Below are 25,304 nucleotides of genomic sequence, written 5' to 3' on the forward strand. Positions count from 1 at the left end.
GTAAAATACCTGTAACATTAAAGAATCATCTTTGAAGTCTCACTCTTTTTTTTTTTTTTTTTTAAATTTGTAATTTTGAAAAGCTTACAATGAAGTACTGTAAACATGAACCAATTACTATGTAGATATTTCACTGAAAACAAACTCACATGTGTCAGGATTGTTTGAATATTCCTTCAAGTTTTCAGTATTTCTGATGCTTTAATTCCAATATACTGTTTTTATATACTTAAGATTCTCTGCTTAGAATACATCTGTAATTTAGAATTTTAAAATTATTTTGAAAGGGGGTTGATGTTTGTGTAGTCTTCTGTTAAATGCGTACTAATCTTATTTCATGGTCTTTAATAAGACACATTTAGCATTCAACATTGTGATACTAAATACATGTTGTCATAGCTCAGGCATATTGAGATTATGGCTGTAAAAGAATACAGTTCTTCAGTTGAACCACAGAAGACTGTCTGGGATTCAGGTTTTCTAATGGCATACCTGGTAACCACATTCACTTCCCTCCCCAAATCATGTCACTTTAAAATATCCAAAGCCACGTATGGAAACACTCATCCAGAAGTTTCTGGGTTGTGTGAATTTCACAGCACTGGGTCTTGCTGTGAAGTTCCTGATCATTTCAGGACTCTTTGAACCATTAATATACACCTGCAACTGTCCCTCTTGGAAGAAAAAAACCACAAAACCAACCAAAGACGAAACCTTGAAGAAATTGATAGTTGATATTCAGAAATGTTCAAAATGTTTTAGCCAGCTCTCAAACAAAATCCTTAAGGTTCTCCTGAGAATACAGAGTCCTCCAGAAAACCTCTCTTATTTCTGCCTTCGTCAGTTTTCTTCAGGGGTGTGGTTGTGATCTATCCCAACTTCAGTAATTTCTAGCAAAGAGAACTGTCCAACCTGTTTGTTTACGTGTCCAATGACTTTTAAGCATCTGCTTTCGGCTAAATTTACAAGCAGCAAATAATAATAGACCTTTCTTTCACAAGTTAAGACATTGCTGCTTGCTCTGCTTCCTTGTTTTCCTACATTAATCTTGAGATCAAATGAAACCAAATATTTCTTAACAAACAGATGTACTCTTGGATGACATCTTGAGTAAACAAGAAAAAAAGCATGAAAGTAAAATAACTGAAGTCCCCAAAGAACAGATCTGGACATTGATGAGAACCGAGAGACAGACAGGGATCTGAAAAATATGACAGAGTATCAGAGGTAGGTCCTCTGCATCATAGCAAAGTTTCAGAAAAAAAATGGAGCATTGTAGGCCACCATGGACTTACTGGAAGAGAAAAATAAGAGTTTGTGTAGCAAAATTTGTCGCTCTAGCTCTTAATTCAGAAATACATATGAAGACTTGGCTTTGCGTTGTCCTGATTTTAATCTATATGTGTTTGACATAGAACAGGGAAATCTTTTTTATATTTTAGAGATCAAATACTAACAGCAAAAAGTAGAAAGATTTAGGCACAGTTCTGTCTGTCTCTACACAAAACATATCTCTGTAAGTTCAAGAAGAGATACATGTAATCTAAGGAAAAACATCCATGCTTTGGAATATTAACCTCCACCTGCACAACAGGATGTTTCTTCCCTGACAGGGTGAAAACTGTTATGAACGTGGAATTTCATAAACATTTCCTTCACTGATAGCACATGTAGCCTTCTATTTTGGTCTGTTTAATAAATAAAATCTAGTACTTGGAGTTCAAATGAATTTCAGCATACATTTCTAGGTGGGCAAAAAAAGAGTAGAGAGCTGTAGAGGCAATGGTAAGAAAACTGAGAGTGCCTAGGGGTGTCTAACTTCTGATCCAAACAGTGATTCTGTAGTGTGCTGATGAAGGTTTCACCTAAATGTAAGTAACCATACCAAATTTCTTTTTTTTGCTTTCTCTTTTTTTTTTTTTTACCAATTGACATAGTATAGTTTAAGTGCCTTATAAACTTGGATGGGATAACCCAGCATGGACTAGCTAGGTCTGTGCACCTTACTTTTATTACTTTCATTATTTTTCCTGTAATTGAAGACTAATGAGCACGCCCTTTAGATGCTATTTTAGCTCACATATAACTTTATAAATATTTCAACTTAGATTTAATTAGATAAATTGAAATTGTTTAATTAGTAATGCAATCAGCCAGCATGGCTTAGGAAGCCATACCACATTAAAAATACAGTGATAATGCATGTTAATAAGCAATAAGTAGATTCTTTTAACAAAAAATTCCATTCTTTTAGAAGCCATTTGTGTCTTATTATAAAGCTTTATAGCTTTGCCATTACTTTTATTTTAGCATTGCCATTACTCAGAAATTTGCCTGTCAGCTGAAAAATCAGTGAATATCTTTCTTGGCTGATTTTGAACCAAAATAGTCAGCTGTTTTTAAGATGGTTTAAGAGAATTAAATGGTTTTGCTCACATTTTAAATTTTTCTTTGAATATTAATTTTCAAATTTGAAGTGGGAACTTGAAAAATGTAAAATTAGTTTTGTCTGAGCAATATTCCTTTTTCTATTTCAAGAAATTTTCTCGAAATTGCAAAACTGTGAATGCCAGCAATGAGGTACACCAAGGATCTCATGTACATACAGCGTTGAGTGACATTCTGTGCATCTGTAGCTTGGGTCTGCTAAAAGTGATGACGTTTGAAACAAGGAGCCTGGTGAAATGCTGAAAGTTGGACTATATGGGCAAGACTTCTGAATAAGAGTCAGAATTTATATACTTAAGTATATGCATGTATATGTCAGAAAGAATTTTTTTCATATTAAGCATGCTTACAAGAAGCTGTTAGTGTATTTTCAAACTGCATCAGTGTTTATAATTTTGGAATAAGCTAAGATCAGAAGGAATAATGTAGGTAGGAGTAATATGGTTATATATTTTTAACCCTTTTGTTAATTAGTTTTTTTAAAACACTCTCTAAATATTTTTTAATATTTTTTATATTTGAAATATCTTGTTTTTTACAGAATTTATTGTCTTCAAAGAAAATTGAAATATTAATTTGGATATGAGGTAATATATTACTTTTTTTACACAAAAAATGACTAGAAGCATTATTATTAATACTTTTGAATTTACTGGAAATAGTATGTTTCAAGTAGGGATATCACAGGGTTTTGTCATTTAGCATTAATTAAAGCTTTATGTTCTCATTTGATGGTATAAAATATTAGTCTACCTGTTTGCAAAATGTGTAGAGTAAGATGGTAAGGTATATATTTGCCAAACTGAGTAGGTGCCTAAAAATTCAGATGGCTGACTTAAAAAGCAGATAGGTCCTTAGAAGGATTTTCAGAAGCTCCTAAGCATCCTGTGTCTCTAAAAGCCTCTAAGTATGAAAGCAAAGAAAGGTAGGTGCCTAATTTGAATAATCCCAGTAGGCATCTATCTGCATGTTTCTGTGACTTAATATGTTTTCTAGGGTGTCCAAAAAAGATTTAATAGCTAGTTGACCTGATTTCAGGCTTTTCTTTTTATGCCATTGCACTGCAGAGCACTGAAGAAAACAGGCAAGAGCTATAGAGGTGAACAGGAAGAAAACTGCATACAGATTTTCATTTTGTCATGTAAATTGCTTTCCCTAGTTCATAGCTTTATAAACAACATATCATCAGTTCTCTTTCAACCACAAAAGAGTTTCTTTGCTCAGGGTCTTGGTTCAGTAGGCACGTTTCCTTTTGTTCTCTGGTCAAAATGCTAGTTGCATGTCTTTATGGTTAATATTTTTTAAATGTTATTTCCATTTTTAATGGTAGTACTTGTTTGCTGAAAAGCTTTTTACCCAAACTCCAATTGTTTAGGTAAGTAATACACATGATTAACAGGCTACTGACAGGACAAAAAGGCATCTGTAGATCTGGATGACTCCTCATAGATAAATTTGCACATAAATTTTTAATTTCTAAAGCTTGAATTAGTTGAAAATGTGGTATCTTGGCATTATGTCTAGCTGGTTTTAGTTTGAAGTTCTGTATTGCAACTGCTTGTGCCTTCTTGGCTGCTTTTAGTAAAGAATTATAAAATGGTATAATAATTTCAAAATTAGGTTTAGCACATGAATGTCACTAACACTGGCCATATTATCACCTCCATTTTAAGCCAACGTAAAGAGACACCCCTGCACAAAGAAGCAGTACCAGACATTGCCTGGAATCGGCCCCTTGTGTCAAGCGGTCCTTTATCTCTGTTCCATGTTCTGTATCAAGTAATGCTCCATGTTGAACTGGACCTGGACCATAACCTGATCAACACTCACTCTGCCCAGCCCGCCCCCATGATTGGTGACAGGAATCACCAACCCAGTTAAAGCATACTGTAGTTTCTTAGATATTTTACTTTAGGAGACTCAAATCTAAGGCCATAACTTCACATAGCAATTTGCACCAAATACAGTAAAAGCAAATTTTGAGCAGGGGAATGTATGTAAGTTTTGTGAAATAGGGATAAAGTGAGAAAATGGGGAACATGGATAAGCAAAATAGCATGAAATTAAGTTGAAAGCACACAGTACTGAGTCCTGGTAATCAGAGATTATCTGTTCAACTGTCAGAGGTACCAGGTTCTAAAAATGGAGAGAAAACAGAGATCTGTATTGATGCATGAATGTGGAGCTCTACAGGAGAGATTTCTACCAGTAAGACACGTGATGATACTGGAAGAAATTTTTAACCCTTCATTCCCTTCTTCAGCATCTATCTTCGTGGTACTCTAGCAAAGAACTCTTTTCTCAGAGATCCTGTTGATTGCATCATACAAAAATCTCCTAACCACCCATTGCTGATCATCTAGAAAATAGACAGGGAAGGAAGAACTGTGAGCTTTTTTGTTAGGAACCTGTAAATTTGAGAGGATATTCTAAATTCTCTCAGCCATTCTATTTATTTATACTATTATAGCTAGGTTTCGCTGCTCGACCTATGAATATTCAGTTGGTAGGTAGCAGTGCAGAGGGCTGTGGTGTACAACTTGTAGACTATGGTGGTAAGATTTTGGAATTCTCCAATGCTTACTGATATCCCCAGTTTCACCTGCACTAGATCACTTATTCTCCTCTTCTGTACACTGGAACATTGGTTAGAGCTGAGTGAACAAGGGTTTGGAAGAGTTGAGGAGTCAGAAGTATGGCCTCTTATTCTCTTCTCTCTCACTGGTTAGTGTCAGAATCATTATCCACACCCACAGTTGGTAATAATAAGAAAAAAACCCTGTTAACTTCTTCCCTATATGGAGTATATGTTCTAATTAAGTATTCGTAGCATGTGAACTAATAATTATCAGGTGAATCTGAATTTAATTATTCTTCAGTGTATTTTTTCTTAGAATTAGATAGCGTGCCCTGTTTAATTTTAAATGCACAAAAAAGTCATGGACTTCTATAGAACTCTCATTATTGAGATAAGGTACAATTAAAGGTGACAGTTACCTTTCAAAGATGAAACACTATTTACAGTTGCATAAATATTAGTTATTGGTTATCTAAAAGTAATTTACTAAATGCTCAGCATTAAATGTGATGGTGTTCTAGAAAGCATTTCTGTAAGCAGCATATACCTCAGCACATTAAAATTTCTAAAAGACTTTAATTCACATTGAATTCACACTTCATCCAATACTGCGAAGTTATGTTTATATGGTAGAAAAGGGTGTGTTGACATATCTGGCTGAACTTCAGTCTTTCACCATCAAGGGCTTGAAGCACATAATGGATACGATATGCATCAGAGATCCAGGTGTATTGCCTGGCAGCTAACTTCTGCTGATTTGCATACTGTAGGGATGTACCCCATCTGCTTCCAGCTGTCCAGTATGTATAAGGTAAAGGAAAGGAGGAGTTGGAGGGAGTGTCTGGAGACTGCAACTGAAGGCACTAGTGCATGAGCTTCTGTTCCTTACTGTCCAGAGAAATCACATGTATCCTCATTACTTAGCTTTAGTTAGTTTGTTTAAAAGCTGCTAGATGTTCCTGGCAAGACAGTACTACTGTGGAAAAATAAGTTATCTTGCCACTGAGGTAGGAGCATTCTCAAAAAGGAACAGAATTAAGTCTGTGAGAAAAAACAAATTGATAATATGTTGGGAAATGCCAAAGTTAATGTTGCACAAGCACTGTTTGTCTTTCTTTTGGGGTAGACTTATAATGCAGTCTTAATTCTGTTGCCTTTTTTTCCGCAGGACTCTTCACTCGCTTAACACACAGAATGGACATACCTGTCTTCTATATAATCAGTAATTCATTTTCTCTGCACTGTTCAGTACAGTCTCATGTCTTCTATTATACAGATTTTGAGAGGTCTGCAAATAGTAACTAATTTATACTCACACACAGTCCCTCTGTGTGAGTGTTGTTTTACAGGTAGAATATGGTTCTGCAGACAGATGGAAGCAGAAAAAAATATTCGTGAGATTAGGATGTCCCATTAAAGGATTGTTTTTTCCATGTTTCACATTGCAAAGCATTTATATGTTCAATTCATTTTTGTTCTAGCTTATGTAAAAATATTTAGCATGTTCCCAAATCAGATCTCAGGTTCTCAAGAGCTCAGGAGAGCACAAATACACTCAGTACCAAACCGAATTTTGCTCCAGTTATCCAAGATCCATGGACCAGCATAAGCATTATTTTCCTTTTCTTTCATGCAGTCTCCCTAGTTCATTCATTACACATCTTTCAATCTCTCCAGCAAATGAACAAGATTTATGCAAGCAATAGTCTTTTGACACTGGTTCATTTCCAGAGCTGGTCTGTCCTGTACTTCCTCATTGAATAAGCTTGATGCCATCTGGCACCACCCATTTTCTCAAAGCAAGATAAACTACACAGGTGTCATTCCTGACAAATTTATCTAATCCTGGTTTTAAAGACAATGATTAAGATTCGATAAACTTCTCCAACAATTTATTTTAATAGTTCACTATCCTTATTATTAGAAAGTCTTCCTAGTATCTAATCTGCAACTTTTCTGCAGCAATTTAAGCCAATTATTTCTTGTAACATTCATCGTGGCATTCTTTCTGGGTATCTTTCAGATGCCTTTTTCCTATTTGCCAGCTGTTATGCAAATCCTGTCTTCTCAAGACTGAACATCCCCACGCCCTGAGCCTCTTTCTCAGTGACTCTATTTTCTAGGCCTCTGATCATTGTTGTAATCTTTTTTTGGACTTTGTCCAATTAATTCCCATCTTGTTTGAAACCTTGTCACAAAGCTGGAAAGGGTACTCTATATTAAGCACTGCCAGAGCTGTGTGGAATTATTTTACGTGTTTTGTATGTTGCAGTCCTATTTATATATCCTGGTATGGTAATGTTTTTAAACACCAATTGTTCATAATGATCACTAGATTTTTATTTTTCCTTTGGAAGGGTTGTCTAGCCAGTCGTTCCATAGCTTGTATTTTAAACGTGATTATTATGTCTACCTAAGAGTAGAACTTCGCAATTTTCTGTATTGAATTACATTATATTTTTAGCATATTTCAATAATATGAGTATTTTTATTATAGTCCTGTCTTCTAAAGTTATTCCAGCCTCTTTCATGTTTAATAGGATATCTTTTATTTCATCTTCCAAGCCGTTAATAAAAATACAGAATAGTTCGAGCGTTGTGACTTACTCTTGCAAAAGTCCAGTCAGTGCAGCTGACTTCTATTTTAACAGTGATCCATTGATTGCTACTCTCTGAGGATCACTTTCAACTAGTTTTGTACTCATCTTACAGTATGAGCACACAAATAGCATACTTCCCAGTATGGCTTACCAGGTTGCAATGTAAAAGTGTGTGACAAGCCTTGGTAAAATCAAGGTACTTGCAATCTAATATGTCTCTGTTTTCTAGAATTTATTCCATAGAATGAAACTAAATCTATTATGATTTGCCTGATAAAACCCTATATCATGGTCCCGCTCCTTTCTTCTTCTAGGTGCCCAGAAATCAAACTTAAAAGCTGTTTTTTTCTATAATTTCTGAGACCATCTTTTCCTTCCTTATTCATTTTCTTCATCTTTAATTAATTTCCAGTCTAATAGTACATCCTCTGTCCTTCATAAATTCTCAATGGCTGTAAATTTGCTCAGCCAGTTCAAGTGTTCAAGGATGTAAATATCAAATTCAACTAATCTGAAAAATTCTAGACTATATAAATATTCTCCGAATATTCTTTTTTGCTCAACATAGAGATTTTGCCTCTGTATATGTGATGCTCATGCTGACATATTACTCCTTTCTGTAGAGGTTTCCTGTATATTTGAAGTCATCAAAGAGTTTTCCCAAGTCACAGATTTTTATCAGCATCCTCCCCATGTATTAATGACATGCATGCTGTCATTCACACTTGAAAAATTGGGTCAGTTGGTCACAGGGGGATGATTTGGGGGTTTTCTAAAGGTAAACATGTATGTATAGAAATGTATGATATTAACCTGGAACTTGGTTTACAAACACAAGGGAAGTTGGAATTGTTTGGAACTTAATGTAACAAAATCTATCCTGTCCTTGTATTCATGCCCATCAAATGCACGCAAAAATAATAAGTTTTTTACCTTGTATTCTCATTTTTTCATTATTTTTCCATGGAAAAGTAGGTGGGTTTTTTCCATTTTGGGGCAAAACTAGGCTCTTCTATATATATATATATGTATATATGTACATATGTATATATGTATCTTGGCAGCCTTTGACAGATAGCTACTTTGGAATGGAAGGTAGCAGACCTTAATGAAATATATTACTGTCATTTAATCTTTCCAACTCTATAACAGTAGTTGTAAGAGCAGAGCTCATGAATTTCAAAATAACATACACTGTGGTAGCTGTTCCAGAAATATAACTATTCTCATCTTTACTGTAATAACAGTAAAGCTGCATGAGTCATGTCTAAAGATGACATATATTCTTTGATGTTCTTTGATGTTTAATTGCTTGTCTCTAGTTCACTAAACAACTACTTTGGGCAAATGTTGAAGAATGTTTGAGTCCATTTAAGACTCAACAGTTTTTCAAACAGGCAGAATATGAGTAAATAAATTGTGTTTTTCTATGGGACACTTGACAGTACAGAAATGAGGAATTTTTCATCCTGAAATATATTGCCAAGAGACCCTGACATGGTACATATTCTTTGTCTGTATTGAAATGATTTTTTTTTTTTTTGAAGCACTGTGCAGCATATTGCTCTGAAGTCAGAAATACCTGTTCTTCTGTCTTGAAACAAAATGTGTGAAAATTCAAACAGCTGAAGCATCCTTAGAATCAAACATACAAATGAGACATAGTGAAACTCCAGTGTAGAAAAATGACATGCTAAAAGGAAAGGGGAATCAAGATCAGAAGATAAAAAGCTACATATATTCAGGAGGAAAATGGTATTTTTGCATGCATAAAAGGGATTGTGATGAAAGTAGCACAAGCGGTTAACAGTTTATAAAACCAATATAAATAAGGAATGTTGTGAAATCCAAGAGATGAGTTTCTTGAAAATTTCATGACATATTTTCCCCATATAGAAAAGTCACTAATAAAGCCAAATAAATTGGAATTATTTTGTTGCTATACATCACATAATAGTTCTAGTTCTTGTGTTTTTCTGCTGTTTAAACTATTCAGATATTTTCCCCACAAAACAAATTATTTCATCACTGTTCCCAACACTACCTCTCCTTTGTACCGCTAATTCTTATCGTGTCCTCATATTCTGTATGCCACAGATTTCTTTTTCTATGGAGTTTTCAGGTATGTTGCTTGCCTCTTCTACTAGTTGGAGAGTAACGTTGAGGGAACTCTGACCTGCCTTTATTTAGCTGAGCTGCCTTTGCAATATCCCAGTGCATTGTTTATTTGGGAAACAAGGACAAGAGGTTTGAATGAGAGTTATATTCCTGGTGTCATTAGCTGCTGATATGAAATTGTCGGAACAGCCTATTGATTCATTTCTGACTTAGGCAAGCACCATGATTTTGCTTTGTTTCTGGAGACAAGGAATCTCTCTCTGCTGCCTGCCTGTCCATAAAATGAGTTCAGTGAGTATAAAATTCTAGCATACCTGTGAATGGAGTACTGATTTGGAAGTGTTATGTGCTGACTTTGCACTCACTAACTCAAGTATCAGTGCTGGTGGCAGGTGCCAGGCATTAAATTTTTCTTAACATTTAAAAGGGCAGTGTTGTTTGCAAATAGGACTGTGTAGGCAACTTTAAAGAAAAATAAATCAAAAGGACTAAACTCACAACTAATTATGTTAGCAGGAGCAGCTTTGAAGTATTTACTAGTTTCTTCAACATTCAAGTGAAACAAAATAGAAGCACTGGAGTCTGTAAAAAATAATCTCTCAAGGAAAGGATTAAAGAAATCTTCAAAAAATAAAAAAGTATTCCTCTGTTTTCCACTCTTCATATTCTGATTCTCAGTAAAACAAACCTGAAATGGGTTTGTATGTCAGTTTTAAATGGTGATCTCATTAAATTCAGTCACCAAGAGGAAGTAATCAAAACCTAAAGCGCGGGTATTTATAGGTTTGACTCTTTAAGCTACTAAGATTGAACAGTAAAAGTTCTCTGATCTTAAAAAAGGGAAGATACCTCTTTTCCACAGAAGCATGTATTAAATTTGGGCTATGATCCATTCTACTAACTCTGAAGATTGTTTCAACTATTAAAATATGGATTAGGTCATGCACTGTCTGGAAAGAGGTCTGGTGGGCATCATGGGTAATGAAAGCAGTCTCCTGTACAGCCAGGATAATTGTGCAGGGATACAAAAGGTATTCAGTTGTTTCATGGTCAACATAGGCAGACCTGTTTGCTTTGCTTCAATTTTCTGGTCCTTTATGAGACACTAATACTATTCATATAGCTTTCAATTGGAGTTGATCTGTTGTTCTTTTTTGTCAGAAGATTCTTTTAGTCTCATTGTCCTTTAACCATGCCTTTTTGGCAAAAGATAGTGCATTCAGAACTGAACTATAATGATGATTTTATGTAAGTACACAAAAATGGACGTATTCTTTTCTCTCGCTTCTAATATGTCTTCTTTTTGGTATTGGCAGTGGTGCAAAAAGGTATTATTTCAATACAGTGATGCAGTTCAGCTTGTGCTGGGTAGAGAACTGCATGACAGTGTGACAGGGTTAGAAGTCTGACTGCACGAAAGGTTAATAAAGTTCTGCAAATTCACAGTGCTTATATCTGCATACTAGTGGAAACCTCAAGTGCAGTCTTTCAGGAGGCTCCTTTATTCTTACACAGCTACAGTGCTCCCACCCCTTACTTATTTTTAGGAGGGAGAGAGAAACTTCAACTTTAGGGTTTGCCAGAAATCCTGGTAATTGTATAATGGAATTGCATTAAACTGAAGTTAAATATCCAAACAGAAGATGTGTCAGGGAATATAAGGCACAAATTCTGGTGAGATTGTTCTTCTGAAGTGTTGTGATGCATAGAAAACACTTCATATTTTTATTTGTTACTTGAAGTGGTTTTCTGACTCGTACGCTTTTAAGTTATATATCTCTTACCTGACTAATGAGGCATCTTCCATCCTTTGTTTAAATGAAGTGTTATCCATAGCCATCTTCCTCCTTTCCTTTTCTTTTTCCTCCTTTTCCTAAAAAGCTCTTTGTAGATACTTAACTTCTTTTTTTTTTCCTTTGTTTTGGTTTGTGTTTTTCCTGATATTACATTGGCAAAATGTCCTGCAGAAAGATCTGTATGTCAAGAACTTTCCTTTTAGCATAAAAGTTCAGCTTCTCAGTAAGAGTGACAATGTTTACAATAGGGTTATTTTCCATGTATGTGGTCTTTAACTATGTTATTTTATATGCTTGAAACAAAGATTCCATTTCCTGGTTAGATTTAGTTAATTTTTGTATGGTTTCTCAATTGGATCTGTAAGTATATAGATCAGAACCACAAAAATTAATCTGTTTCTATATCAGAAAAGACTGTCACTGTGCAGAATTGCATCAGGCATAGGCACAGCTTTCCATTTTATTTGTTATTGCTTTTTACTACGATACTGTCATCTTAAAGGTAGAAATTAAGTGATAAATTCTATAATTCACTGTTAATCGCTTCCTATCAGTAATGAATATTGTTGCTTTCTTTATTTGCTCATATAATACAAATAAAACCAATGCAGTCTACTTCCATTTAGTATGCATATTCAAATCAGTCTAACACCACAAGTGCATTCATGCTTGAACTGAGTCTGAAACTGTAGCCAGGTTAGGGAACAAAAACTTTTTATCTTTATCTAATCTAATTCTTAGTCCAAAGGTAGCATATACTGCAGAAATTTTTTCCTAGCACCTATGTCTGCAAAGGTTTAAGCACTTCATGAAAGATTGCTTCAAAATACTTAGAGAGCTAGGATTTTTATTATAAAAGATGTTTATATTAATGATAGTCATTCTGTTTCCTTACAGTGCAAATTAGACTATCAAGCCTGTGTCTCAGGAAAACAAATCTCAGTGAAATGCGAAGGACGTTGCCCTTGCCCTTCTGACAAATCCACAAATGCAGGCAGAAATGATAGGAGAGGTGAGTGATGGTAATTTGTATGATATTTTTAACAGCTCGTTTCTAGAAGGAAATAAGATTTTGCTCACAGAAGAGTACAGTGATCACAAACAGTGATTATTCTTGAATAAAACCAGCATTATTTTATTTTATTCAAGGTTGTTTTCTTTGCTGTAGGTTTTGAAATTGTGCCTACAGTAAAATACCACTGTATTTTTCAAATGCAGCTATTGTAGTATGAGTTATTGTTGTTCTTTTTTTACTCTTTAATACTCCTTGCGATGCTTATGGCTGTACTTGAGACAAAGAAAAATTCATTCCTTGCTCCTCAGTGTTTTCAGTTGAATATTCAAGAAAATGAAGTGTGATAGAAAAAAGGAAACTTAAAAGTCCTTGTTACTGCTCATAGGAGCAAGCAGATGCACTTAAACTATGGAACTGTTAGTAAAGGCTATCATACAAAAGTGAGTTCTTTGTTTGAAAAGTGATAGGAATAAATCAGCTTCCTTTTGGACCATGCATGAGATTAGGCTGCTGGAAAATGCAGTTGCTTTGCAGTGCTTCTCAGCCATTGGTGCAACTGGAGAAAAAAATTTGTGGCTAAGTGTATTTGTATTTCAGTGACTCCCAGGTGACTTTGGAACGTTGTTGTTAAACAAGACAGGATACCATCTTTGGTACTGCTGAATAGAGAGCCATCATAGCATGAGGTTTTAGGCCACCATGGACCTGAATTTGCTGAGAACGGCATGACTGAAGGTCTGCATTTTTGTATTTATTTAGACTGATCTCTGTTAGATGTATTTTTTTCTTCTTTCTGTATAGTCACACTTTTGATGAGTAATCTAAAATCTTTATGCAATGTATCCTCATTGGAAATACACCCAAATTTGTTTTTGAAGGTTTTTTTTCCTGTAGCAACCTTATAATGATAAAAGAAACCAGCGTTACATTCCTGGATTATGTTAACGTTGGTAATCCATTATGGTTTGATGCTCTATTCCAAATTTATTATGCAAGAGAATCTTATTGTTTCCATGATAAGCTGTAACTACTGCCAAAAGTATTTTTTTTCCTAGTTTAAAAAATGAATTAATGTTCATTTAACAATGAATAGAGAAGACCACTGCAAACACGGACCTGTGTGCACACATACAAGTCATTAAAACCTTCTCTGAAACACTCCTTTAGGTCAGTTTTTTGGTCTTCAGCAATATCATTGATGGTGTAATTAAATATTGATTGAATATGTGTAATTAAATATTCTCTATGCTATAACCTCTCTGCAAAAAGATACAGCCTTGAGGTTTTTTAAAGCATTAATTTACAATTTCATGTAGTAACTGTAAATAAATAGATAAATCTGTCATCTGCTCACATTGCCAATGAAAAACACCGGAAGACCCAGCCTTATATGGTTAATGTGGCCCCTTTGATAAGACATATAGTATAGCATTAATGCAGCTGCAGTTTTCACTAGCAACATTTTCTGCATCTCCAGCATAGATGTGGGGATATTTGCTTAACAGTGGGCATGAAGTGAAATTAAGATAATGATCCGAGAAGCATCTCTGTGTGAGTAGCAGGCCTACTATTCTCCAGTGTTAGTTTTTTAATATAGTATCATTGCCCTCAGTTTTTACCAGAAAAAAAAAAAAAAATTAGCATTTTCTCTGCTGGAAGCTGTTTCACCTGATGCAGTTGGTTTTGTCTTTGTGTGTGTTCTTTCAAGCACACTATTTCTATTTTTAGTACTCATGTACTTAAACACTGAAAATGATCTATAGACAAATGTTATTGGCTTCAAGAAAATGGAATAGTTCTTAATTACGAATAAACTCCTAGGAATGAACTCTTGAAGATTTTTACTGCCAAGGGATCAAGATTACTTGTGCTTAGTTATGTAAAAGAAAAAGAAAAAAGATCCTATATGAGTGTGGGAATTAACACTAATCCTATCCTGACAGATTGTCAGGACAAGCAAAATACAGGGCTTTTCCAACTGCTACATTTTACTGCAACATTGAAATTTGAATATCATTTCTTTACAAGGCCAAAGGCCAGAAGACATGAGAAATATGAAAGTGAGCTGAGTATCATTACTGAGATTTCAGCCATTATTGTAACAGAATACAAAATTTGTTACAACTTTTGTTATAAGAACTTTTGTTGAAAGAATACAATTATTTTCTTTAAATGGAACTCCATTAAGTGTTCTAAGCTGTATACGCACATGTCGGTTGCTTAGAAATTTGACAAAGCTAAAGAGGCAAAGTAAGATTAGTGGGTGAGTGTTTCCTAAAATACATCCCCAAAGACAGTTTTTCATTTCTTCAGATTGACAAATTCTACTGAATTTTTGGTGTATCTAGGGAGCAAAATATGTCTATGAACTTTCCCAAAATAGTTTTGTTGTAGAACTCCACACTCCTTTGGGAAGCAAAATTAAACCACTATTCAGAAAGACAGATTTGCCTTTTAAAATATATGTGAACCTGATTGTAAAATCATAGGAAACTCTTAGTTGGAAGTAAACTCTGAAGTTTATCTAATCTCTCTCTCCAATGAATGCATGGGGCAGGTGCGGGCTTCCTAGTTTTTGTGAAAGCTGGCTCATTTTAGTGATACATTCTGTAACATTGAACCTGACCGACATGCAGGGGCTGTTAGCTTGAATCCAAAAATGAAAGGGCTAAGAATTTGATCTAGAACTAAATATATAAGTTGGTAACAAAACAAAACAAACAAGCAAAAAAGGACACAATAAGATCTTTCCTTGTCATATTTCTGTTTTGGTTTTAGTTTAGAGAAAGCAATGGGTATCATATAAACTACAGCAGGTGCTCCAGTAATTTTTAAAAAAGAGAAAGAAAAGAAAAACAAAGTTAGTGTACTGCCATAAAAAGAGAGGGAAAATCTGAAGAGCACTTGAGGTACTGTTAGAGGAAAGGGTCACACAAAGTTAGAAATAAATGAAGATGAGCAGTATGGAAGAAAGAGGTGGCTTAGGGAGTTGTGTAGAAGCAGAATGAGAAAGAAAGGTAAACCAGAATGAATGGGAGGCCCCACCACTAGAGACAGAGGTGTTAAGAGACAAGTGAGGAAGCACTTATAGGAGCCTGTCTTATTTTCCAGGTGGAGCCATTGCCTCATGTCCTATTTTCACCCTAATCTCCTTTTCAGGTATGTGCCAGGATTTGGGGTATCCAGGTCATACTGGCTTGCACAGTTGTGAATGTAGAGATTTCACTGAGCTGGAGTCTGCAGGTGTTTATTTTCCTAAGCTCCTCTGAGCCTTTTTTCCAGTGGTTATGTGGAACCAGAAACTAGGAAGGCTTCTGTGCACTGCACATTTTACAAGACTGGGGAGAATTCTGTCCCTTTGGCAGTGTCTGGGCACCATTTTTTGCCCAAAACAATCCTTTTGCTCCGAGACATACTGAGCCCTGTCCCTTGCCTGTTGTGGAGGACAATGTTTTTGCTAGTCCTGCTTTTCAGTCTGATGGATAAGAACAAATATACATGATGCAAAATGTAGGCTTACCAACTGCGTCACTGGGATAAGGAGATGAGACCAGTCAATGGGGTAAATGCAGAAGTTGCACTCACTTGTACAAAAAGTCCTGTTAACCTTTAATGCTTACCTCTGCACACCTTGTCTGCTTTACCTTCTGGCATTTCAGATCACCCATCCTCCCACCCATCCCCAACTGCCCAGGAAACAAGCACCAGATCAATCCTTTTTCTGTTTCTCTTTTGGGTATGAAGCATGCTTAGCTTCCATATTCAGCTATCTAAAGTGAATAGGAACATGTACACCTACCATCTACAATGACATTTAGCCTATTCTGTAATGTATCACAGGCAAGACAGTAAACAAGAACCTGTAGTGCATCTGAATACTGGAATTTGTTTAAGAACTGATGCAATTAGGGCTTTTACTCAACTTCATTTCATCTCTCACCCTCCCACCCAGCGCTGCCTTCACTAGATCTCAGCTTACGTTCCAAGCAGGGAGGTCACTGCTGACCTGGAACAGTCAGGCAGAAAATCATGTTGGTTTCTGCTATGCAGCTGCATGCAGTTACCTATCAGTTGTTACTGGCCATGGTGTCTGGGAGTCCCCCAGCGTTCGTCTCAATGCATCTTGCTGATCTCCTCACTTCCAGCATCCTTCCACCAGCCAGGATCTTAACTGTCTTCTTTCAGGGCCCCCTTCCTCTTTCTGGGAAGCCGTTCTTCTTCCAGGACACACCCTTTCAGTCCCTACTATCCCCACCACCCCTGCCCACGTTTTCCCAATCTAAACAGTCTTATGTGCAGAGGCACAGTGTGTGATTAGCCTCCTAATTGTTAGTTCTGTCCCATGTCTCTTTATTTAATGGAGGATTCAAGAAATGCCATCTCTGTTTTATCAAAATTTACACCAGTTCATACCAATTGCAGCTAGCAAGTAGCAGCCTTGTGCTTGAGGGTTCAAAAGTTCAATTTTAGACATTCACAGACGCACGCACAGAATTATTTGAAACTATTTTTTCATCTACTGCAATAGCACATTTATTTAGAGTTTTGTTACATTTATTTAGTAATGTGCAACCTACATCTACTCTTTCAGTAATTTAAAGTGTATTGCAAAGCTTTTGGCAGTTGGCTATTTTGACTTTTTTTAAATCATGTTTCTTTTCAGCCAACCTGAGATTACAATACTGACAGCAAAATTTCTTCAGAAAAAATTAGGTGACTTAATAATAGAGAAGTAGAGGAGAAGGAGATAAGGCTTTTCTATTGGAATGTTTTCTTGTCTCATTAACAGATTTTCATTTTACTTAATGTAATTTGTTTCCTTAAAAAAGTGCAGGGTTTAGAACAAAAATTGTTTTATTGAGTGCTCTTCTGTCATTTGGCACTTTTTGCTAATTTTAACTTATTCTTTTTTTCAGCTGTGTCTTTTCCCAGTCAATATTTAAGTAATATTAAATTTTATTGCAGTTTCATCTCCAGTTTTCTAGTCCAGTACTGATTCATGTTTGATTTGTAGTGAATTGATTTGAAACCTATGAATAGACACCCAAATGGACAAATTTGTGTAACATAAGTACACATTGCCAACATTCCTCAAAGAAAATAAAAATTTAAGTTTTAAAATGTTACTAAAGGAGTAAGGTTGTGGGAGAGTTCTTTCAAGTTCTTAACTGATTTCAAGGTAAAGGAATTTTACTATCCTGTTAGAAAAAAGAAATATTTAATTTTGTAATCTAAATAATTAATAATGGGTGGAAAACAGCAAGAATAAAAAGTTGAATGAACTGTAGTCACGAGTGAACTTTCTGCTTCACAATGGTGTTTTATTTTGCAGGTTTATATATTCAAAATACTTTTCTCAGGCGCAAGAGCTTCTTTTGATATTAATGACCATCATTAATGACCGTTGCAATTGCCTAACAAACTCATTGATACCTTGGCATGATCCCAGAAGTATTGTCTTGCTTTTTAGTTTATTTAGTGTTGCTTTTGCTATTTTGAATTTTTGACAAAATGTAAAACGTATCTCTCTATAGCAGTGTACTCATATTCTCAAAGAAGTGTTTACAATCCATTTACTGAACATGACGTATTGACTTGAAACCTGTTAGATTTTATATTTTTTTGAGTATGTATTGAAATGGTCCTTATTCAGGAGATAGCAGATGTTGCTTCATTCCTTGCATTATATGTGATGTAATTCAAAAGTTGTGATTAAAACCTTTAATGAATAAAGATATGCTTAGCAATATGTTTTTAACAAAAATCTCTAGATGTATAATGGAAAGTTCCATTTTTCTTTCTCTTTCAGCATGAATGAAAGGTTACACAAACCTTTCTACTTTGAGGATAGTTCAGCTTTGTTCAGTGACTTTGGCCATTCTAATCATAATGAAATTACTCTGAAAATGTGTCTGACCCACTGTTTAGTCTTATACCATATTACCATCTCCTACTAACTGTAGTCTTCTGTTAATTTCTAAAAAAGTTTAATAAGTACCTTTATATAATAAGGTGGGAAAATAATCCTGAATATCCTTTAGGATCTAGTAGAAAGAAAATTATATACCAGAAAGCTTAATTAAAAGCTTACTAGGTGTGAACACTTGAGTACGTGCCTCACCAAATAAAGTCAGAATTTGATTTTTGATGTTCATGGCTCAAGCTGTAGTTAGAAGGAAGATAAGAATAAGAGGGAAAATCAATATATTACATGATTACCAAGCAATTTATTTTTACATTAAATGGATGAAATGTCTTCACTTGTTTGTATGTTTTCATGTTTAGGCCTGGCAGGCATTAAAAATTTATTTGCTTTAGTCTGCCAAGTACATGTGCTTCTTAGTTTGTATCTTGCAGGGTCTAGAAGGCCAGGGTTATTAAGGGGTTTTGTTAATTCAGAAGGAGGAATGAACGCCAACAGCAAAATCCTCAGAGTTTTTAACAACCGAAAAATACCAGTTCAAGACATTACAAGAACAAAAAGATGGACAAGTGGCAGTCATTTTGTACTGTTGTTTAATTCTCATGGTATAGGTCAAGACCCATGTTGTCTGTTTTAGACTGTCATGAGACAGGATTTGGATTCATGTATAATCTCTTTCTGTATGAAATTTGCCTTGTTTCCAGTCTTAATATTTCCTTGGTTTTCTTTTTTACTAGCATTGTACTTATATTACTAGTTGAGATATGGAAAATTAATGATATTGGATTGGTAAGTATTTCTTAGGAAAGTGGAGGTTGGTGGACTGAGGAGTTCTATACCCCACCCTCCAGAAAATAAAAAGGGAGGTCCAGACAACAGCCTTCTCTGTGATCAGCTATAGCATTTATCATCTCTCAAAAGCTGCAGAATGATGCAGAGTTAGGAATATGTCAGTCTCTGAAATAAAATTGTTTCACGTCCATTCAGAAACTGAGATAGAAGGAGATTATTTGCTCTGCCTTAAGTGATACTGCACTCATTGCATCATTGTAGACATTTCCTTCTGTTTTTCCTTTACTTGTTATATAGGTTATATAGAGGCTTGTCAACTAAATAATAATTAAAAAAGTATAAGATATTAATAATAATTAAAACCTTCCAGACACAACAAGATGGTGTTGCTGGACTGTTTTGGTTGAGTTTTTTTCTTGCCTGGACCAAATACCTGGGTATGTCTCTTTTTCATTGTCACAGCACCCTAATATGAGACATTTGGCAATGTAGATGACAAAATCCCACTGGGTATGTCAGACTAAAGGAATATGCTCAATGAAGACATACATGGGATTTCTGCACTTACAGGAAGATCCTCACTAAACATGTTTTGAATGCCAGGACAGCAGATGAGTGTATGGCTCACAACTCTGTGGTCAAAGACCTTCCAAAGGTATCTAAGAAAAGCATACATTGTCAGTAGGCTTGAATTTGCTCTATTCTAGAGCGCATGCGTTGGGAAAGTTTAATTATCTTTAAATCCAAAAAGCTTGACCGAGTGCCTATGTTTTATGTCCCTGTTGAGCTACACTAACACTGTGATACATTTGTGCCATGATATGCCTAGGATCCTGGTCTCTCAGTCTGTTTCAAAGATTAGGCTGATGTGTGCTACAGCATCCTCCTGGATTGTCTTTGGATATCTTCTTCATTGAAACAAGGTTGGGATTCTGCCCTGACATAGAGTCAGGATGCAGCTGGGACATGCAGCCATACCCAAAACCTCAGAATCAGTTGAGGGTCCTGCATTTTAGATGGAAAAAGCTATAACCTTGTGGGTAAAATACTAAATACCCATTTTGATTGGCTCCTGAAATAGAAGAATTTGCTCTCAACAATTGTTTTAGTTAATTTCTAATAAATCCTGTGGTAACAGCTCACCTGATATTTTCACTAAAATAAGAGAGGTAGACTTATGTTCTTGGGAAAAAAAAAAGGCTCTTTATCTGATCATCTGAGGAGGACTATATAGGTAATGTAGGAAGCTGCTTTAAATGTCATACTCTTTGAGTCTAAGCTTTTGCCAGAGAAAGCGAAAAGGCAACATTACATGCTGAAAGTATTTTAGTTAGCATATATGAAAGACTTTAATCACAGAACATAGGTGCTCTCTCAGCTGCATCCTATTTTATACTGAATACTGCCGAATTGTTAATTGCTACGGAGAGATGAGGATAAGTAACAGTCGGATTAAAGACACTGTGGATTCTGTTTCATTCCATGTGCATCAGTGCTTGAAAAACAAATATAGGGACTCTTTTTAAACAAATAGCAAAACAGCACTCTCCCAAATCCTCTTATTTTATTTACATAGCAGCATCTTTTCAATACATGACCTCAGCCACTCTTCATATAGTACAGGTATAGATGCCAAAAAACAGCTTTTGTTTTGTTTGTATTCAAAGAGAACACTGAATTGTTTCCAGACTTCACAAATAAAGAGATTTAGGGCCAAAAATAACATTTGTGTTAACTCCTTAATCTCTACTTTGTATTATTACCTTTCAAGGACATATAGTACTATTGTGTAATTCCCCTTTTCTCTTCTGCAAGATTAACTCCAGGACATCAATAGAATAAAATCTGTATCCAAAACAACATATACTAGACTAATTAGGCCTAATACTATCAGTGATCAGTTATGGGGTAGCCAGGAGAAGCCATTTATATGAGACAATGAGCAAAATTCCCATCTATAAGATAAAGAAGTTCATGCTGTGTGGTCAAGGATAAAACTAAACTTTCAAACCTCAAGTAAGACAAAAATAACAAACCAGAGAAAATGACTGTTATATTATAGTGCTGTTTGGGGTTTATTTGCAAATATGTTAATATGTTTTAAAATATTTCCCAAAAGATCTAATTATAGCATCTAATTTTACACTGCCATGCTTGTTACAGAAAATAACTGACTAACCTATAAAAAGAAATATAAAGAGAAGTATGCTGGTTTTCGTCATGGAGAAACTACTCTCAGTAATTAACTTTCTCTGAAGAATATGCACAGTAAATGGAAGGAGGCAGTCTCAGTAGTTTGGGAGTATAGACAGTAGCAACATTTTTATATATGTGAGTTAAATTTGTATTAGGTAATTGTCAGCTTTCTACTGGTTTTTTTAGCCATGTATTTATGATTCAGTAAAATATTTTGTTATGTAATTGCTACTGCAGTTCTATAGAATGCAACATTAAATGAAAACCTCTGTACTTTTTTAGTTGCTTAATTTTCATTAGAAAATTTTGCTGATTTTTCTCAAAATAGTCTTTAGATGAACCCTGAAATACAAGTGTACAACTATCAGTGGAAGCACTCAAAACCAGGAATTTGTCTCATGTGTTTTGGCATGTACTGTTTGAGATTGATGTAACTGTGGGCTGACCACAAAAATCAGATCTGGGCTAGTATTTCTACTCTTGCCTTTACTACTGGCATCAATGTGAATCTTGCCATTGATTTAACTGTAAATAGGTTCTAACACTGTGACTCAGTTTCCTTGTCAGAGGAAAAGACATTATCTGTAGGTAAGCTTTCTTACTCTACTAATGTTTCTGAACTCTGCTTTACTAATGTTTCTGAAACATTTTGTAATTTTAAAGACACTGCAAAACTAAAATGTATTACTGTATATCCATTTTAGTTCTTTAGAGGGTATTGACTTAGCAGTAAAAGTCCACTTTGGCTTTATTGCTTTTTATACTATAATACATAGTATTCACTTTTAAATCTCAAAGCTGTTCACCTTAGACCTATATTTGTCCAGGCATGCGAGCTAAAATATTGTTTTCCACTTTGTTTAATTCATTATATACATTTACAGTAAAGTCAAGCTGTAAGTATACATTATATATAAATACAAGCTTTCTGAAGGTAAAGTGAAAATTGATGCATTGTAGATATTTATGCTTTGAAATTTGGTCAGGCTAATTCATTAAGAATGTCTTCTTTTCTTTCTGTTGTATATAAGGTGAATTATATACCATTTTTTACTTGATTTTTAATAGGAAGTACTATTGTTTAATCAGATTTTATTGCTTTAGTATCTTTATACTTTATAAATGTTAGGTTTTTTCTAAGATAGCAGACTAATAATCTTAGCAAGAATTCATTTGTATCTGTAAATGATTGCCATATCTATGATACGATAGAAAGGGAATTTGCTCGCAGAAAAATACTGTATTATCTTATTTGTAAAAGACATTTATTTCATATTCATTACTGTGTTTGTGTAATAACTGAAACTTAATGGAGCCAATTTTATTGTTTATTCCATCAAAGTTAAGATAAATTTTCTTCATGAATCTCTTTTAGATTCTTAAACAGAATATATTTTTTTTTGCTTGAGCGATGCTAAGCCAAGTAAAATTATCAGCAGTCTCTTCTTTCATTAATCAAACTCCATGTTAAGACTTTCTAAAAAGAGACTTCTCCATCATAATTAGTAGTAATCTAATGTAGTGTGATTAGTAAAGCAATCTAATGTGGTGTAGAATGACAGAGAATGTGTTTGGAATGAGAAGGTGTATCTGACCTGCATGCTCACAATCCCCTGGTCCCCTTGTCATCTAGCCTGGGGCTTATCCAGAGCACACCACGTACCCAGGTGTCCTTCCCCTGGAACCCAGGGAAAGGTTGGAAATGAGGAGTATAAGCTTCTTTCCAGGTCTTGTCCATGTGTGATTTGGAAAAGCACGCCTGAACTTGGCAAATGGGAAGCTTTGAAGACTCCATAGTTTAGTTAGATGGTTGAGACTAAATGGTAAAACGTGGGAAATATGAAGGGCTTGTGGCTGTGTTTGAAGGGGGGAAATGGAGGTGTGGCTGGGTAACTTATTGTTAGGCTGTAGAGGTGGCTCCATTTGCATTTTTGCTTCAAATGCATGAGTTTCTCCTGTAATTTCAAACTTCTCTTGCAAGGAACAAGGTGTGTTCATTTTGTTTTAAGCAGCTTTATAGTTCAAAAAAGATAACTAGAATTGGTTAGTCATTGTCATGGTTTAACCCCAGCCAGCAACTAAGCACCACGCAGCCGCTCACTCACTTCTCTCCCCCAGCCCAGTGGGACAGGGGGAGAAAATCGGGAAAAGTAAAACTTGTGGGTTGAGATAAGAACAGTTTAATGGAACAGAAAAGAAAAAACTAATAATGATAATGGTAGGACTAATAAAATGACACCAGTAATAATAAAAGGATTGGAATATACAAATGAAGCACAGTGCAATCGCTCACCAGCTGCTAACCGATACCCCGTTAGTCCCCAAGCAGCAGTCCCCACGCCCCCACTCCTCCCAGTGTATATACTAGATGTGACGTCCCATGGTATGGAATACCCTGTTGGCCAGTTTGGGTCAGCTGCCCTGGCTGTGTCCTGTGCCAACTTCTTGTGCCCCTTCAGCCTTCTTGCTGGCTGGGCTTGAGAAGCTGAAAAATCCTTGACTTTAGACTAAATGCTACTTAGCAACAACATCAGTGTGTTATCAACATTCTTCTCATACCTAACTCAAAAACATAGCACTGTACCAGCTACTAAGGAGACAATTAACTCTATCCCAGCTGAAACCAGGACAGTAATTTATAGATAATCTTTTGGCTAAAAAGAAATTTTTGCTTTTGCTTTCTGTTCTTACAGGGGTTAAAATATTTGGGGACAAGGGATAGAAATACATGTCTTGCAGAAAAGAAGAGATACCACAAATGCAAGTAGAGTAATGAGGCAGAGACATTCTGGTAAAAAGTGTACTATGAATTGGAATCAGAGTGGAGCTGATAGTGTTAAAAAAAAAAAGGTAGCATGTGTTTGAACAGTGATTTATATTTATTTAATTCTCTGCAATGAAGTCATAATTGCAGAAGAAATTAAAATTCCATTGAACCTGACTGTTAGAAGGAAGAAGTGAAGGATTAAGGGGAGACTGTCCGTTCCATAATAGTATAGTTTATATAAAAAAAGGCTAGAAAGCAAGAAACTGTTTATGCTGTGTATGTGAAAAATAACCCCCATAGCACTGCAGAACATATTCAAAAATGCTGTGAAAAAGAACATCTTATTGTTGCCAGGATTAAGCGAAACCCTTAGAAAGGATTGTTAGCTAAGTGCTTGTTGTCAATATTACAAAGAGCTGTAACACTAAAGGGAAAGCTGGAATATTACATTCCTATCACTGGAAACAGCTCTTTGCTCACAGTTCCAAGCGTCTTTGCAACAGCAGTCTTCTCCAGAACCTCTTCCTCTTTGCTTTTCCTTTGGGCTGCTTTGTTATTTCCGAGTTCTTCCACTTTTTATGGCTGCTTTTGGCAGCCTTGAATACTCAAATCTAGACAGCTTTGTCAAATCCAGGTATATCAGGTCCCCACGTTTACATTTAAAAGGAAAATTCCTTGGGTGTCAAGGCAGTGGAAAGCAGTTCTAGCCTGCTGTGGGCTGCACTTTGAGATGTTGCTTCTCATGTTTCTTCTGTTACCAGCAAATGGGCATTTAACTGGCAGATCTGGCCCCGTGCTAACAGTATCTGAATAATAAAGTTTTTAATTTCCAAGTGTCTAAAATAATGTGAGTGCTGCATCTCTGCTCACTGTGTGAGTATTTTTATCACAGGACACCAAGGGCACGTATGTCCTGTGCCAGTTGTGCGTTTGAGAATGGGTGTGCATGTTTGAGGACACGAGCACAGCTGGGATTCCTCGGTGGCTTTGTCCATCCTGTGCACAGGGAGCAATTTCAGGATGAACTTCACAAACTTTGTCTCACGCAAAACTAGCTGGTTCACTACAAAT

General features: G+C 35.5%; 1 protein-coding gene across 5 annotated transcripts in view; it reads left to right on the plus strand.

The window, feature by feature from the left end:
* The window catches only part of SPOCK3 (SPARC (osteonectin), cwcv and kazal like domains proteoglycan 3), a 222,097-nt gene that overhangs the window by 147,543 nt on the left and 49,250 nt on the right, over positions 1-25,304 (plus strand). For all 5 annotated transcript variants that reach the window (XM_030018658.1, XM_030018676.1, XM_030018667.1 and 2 more), the window contains one exon: positions 12,438-12,552. In XM_030018658.1, the coding sequence (XP_029874518.1) occupies positions 12,438-12,552 (115 nt within the window). The remainder of the gene's footprint in view (positions 1-12,437; positions 12,553-25,304) is intronic.

This window comes from Aquila chrysaetos, chromosome 1 (assembly GCF_900496995.4).
Source record: "Aquila chrysaetos chrysaetos chromosome 1, bAquChr1.4, whole genome shotgun sequence".
NCBI lineage: Eukaryota > Metazoa > Chordata > Aves > Accipitriformes > Accipitridae > Aquila > Aquila chrysaetos.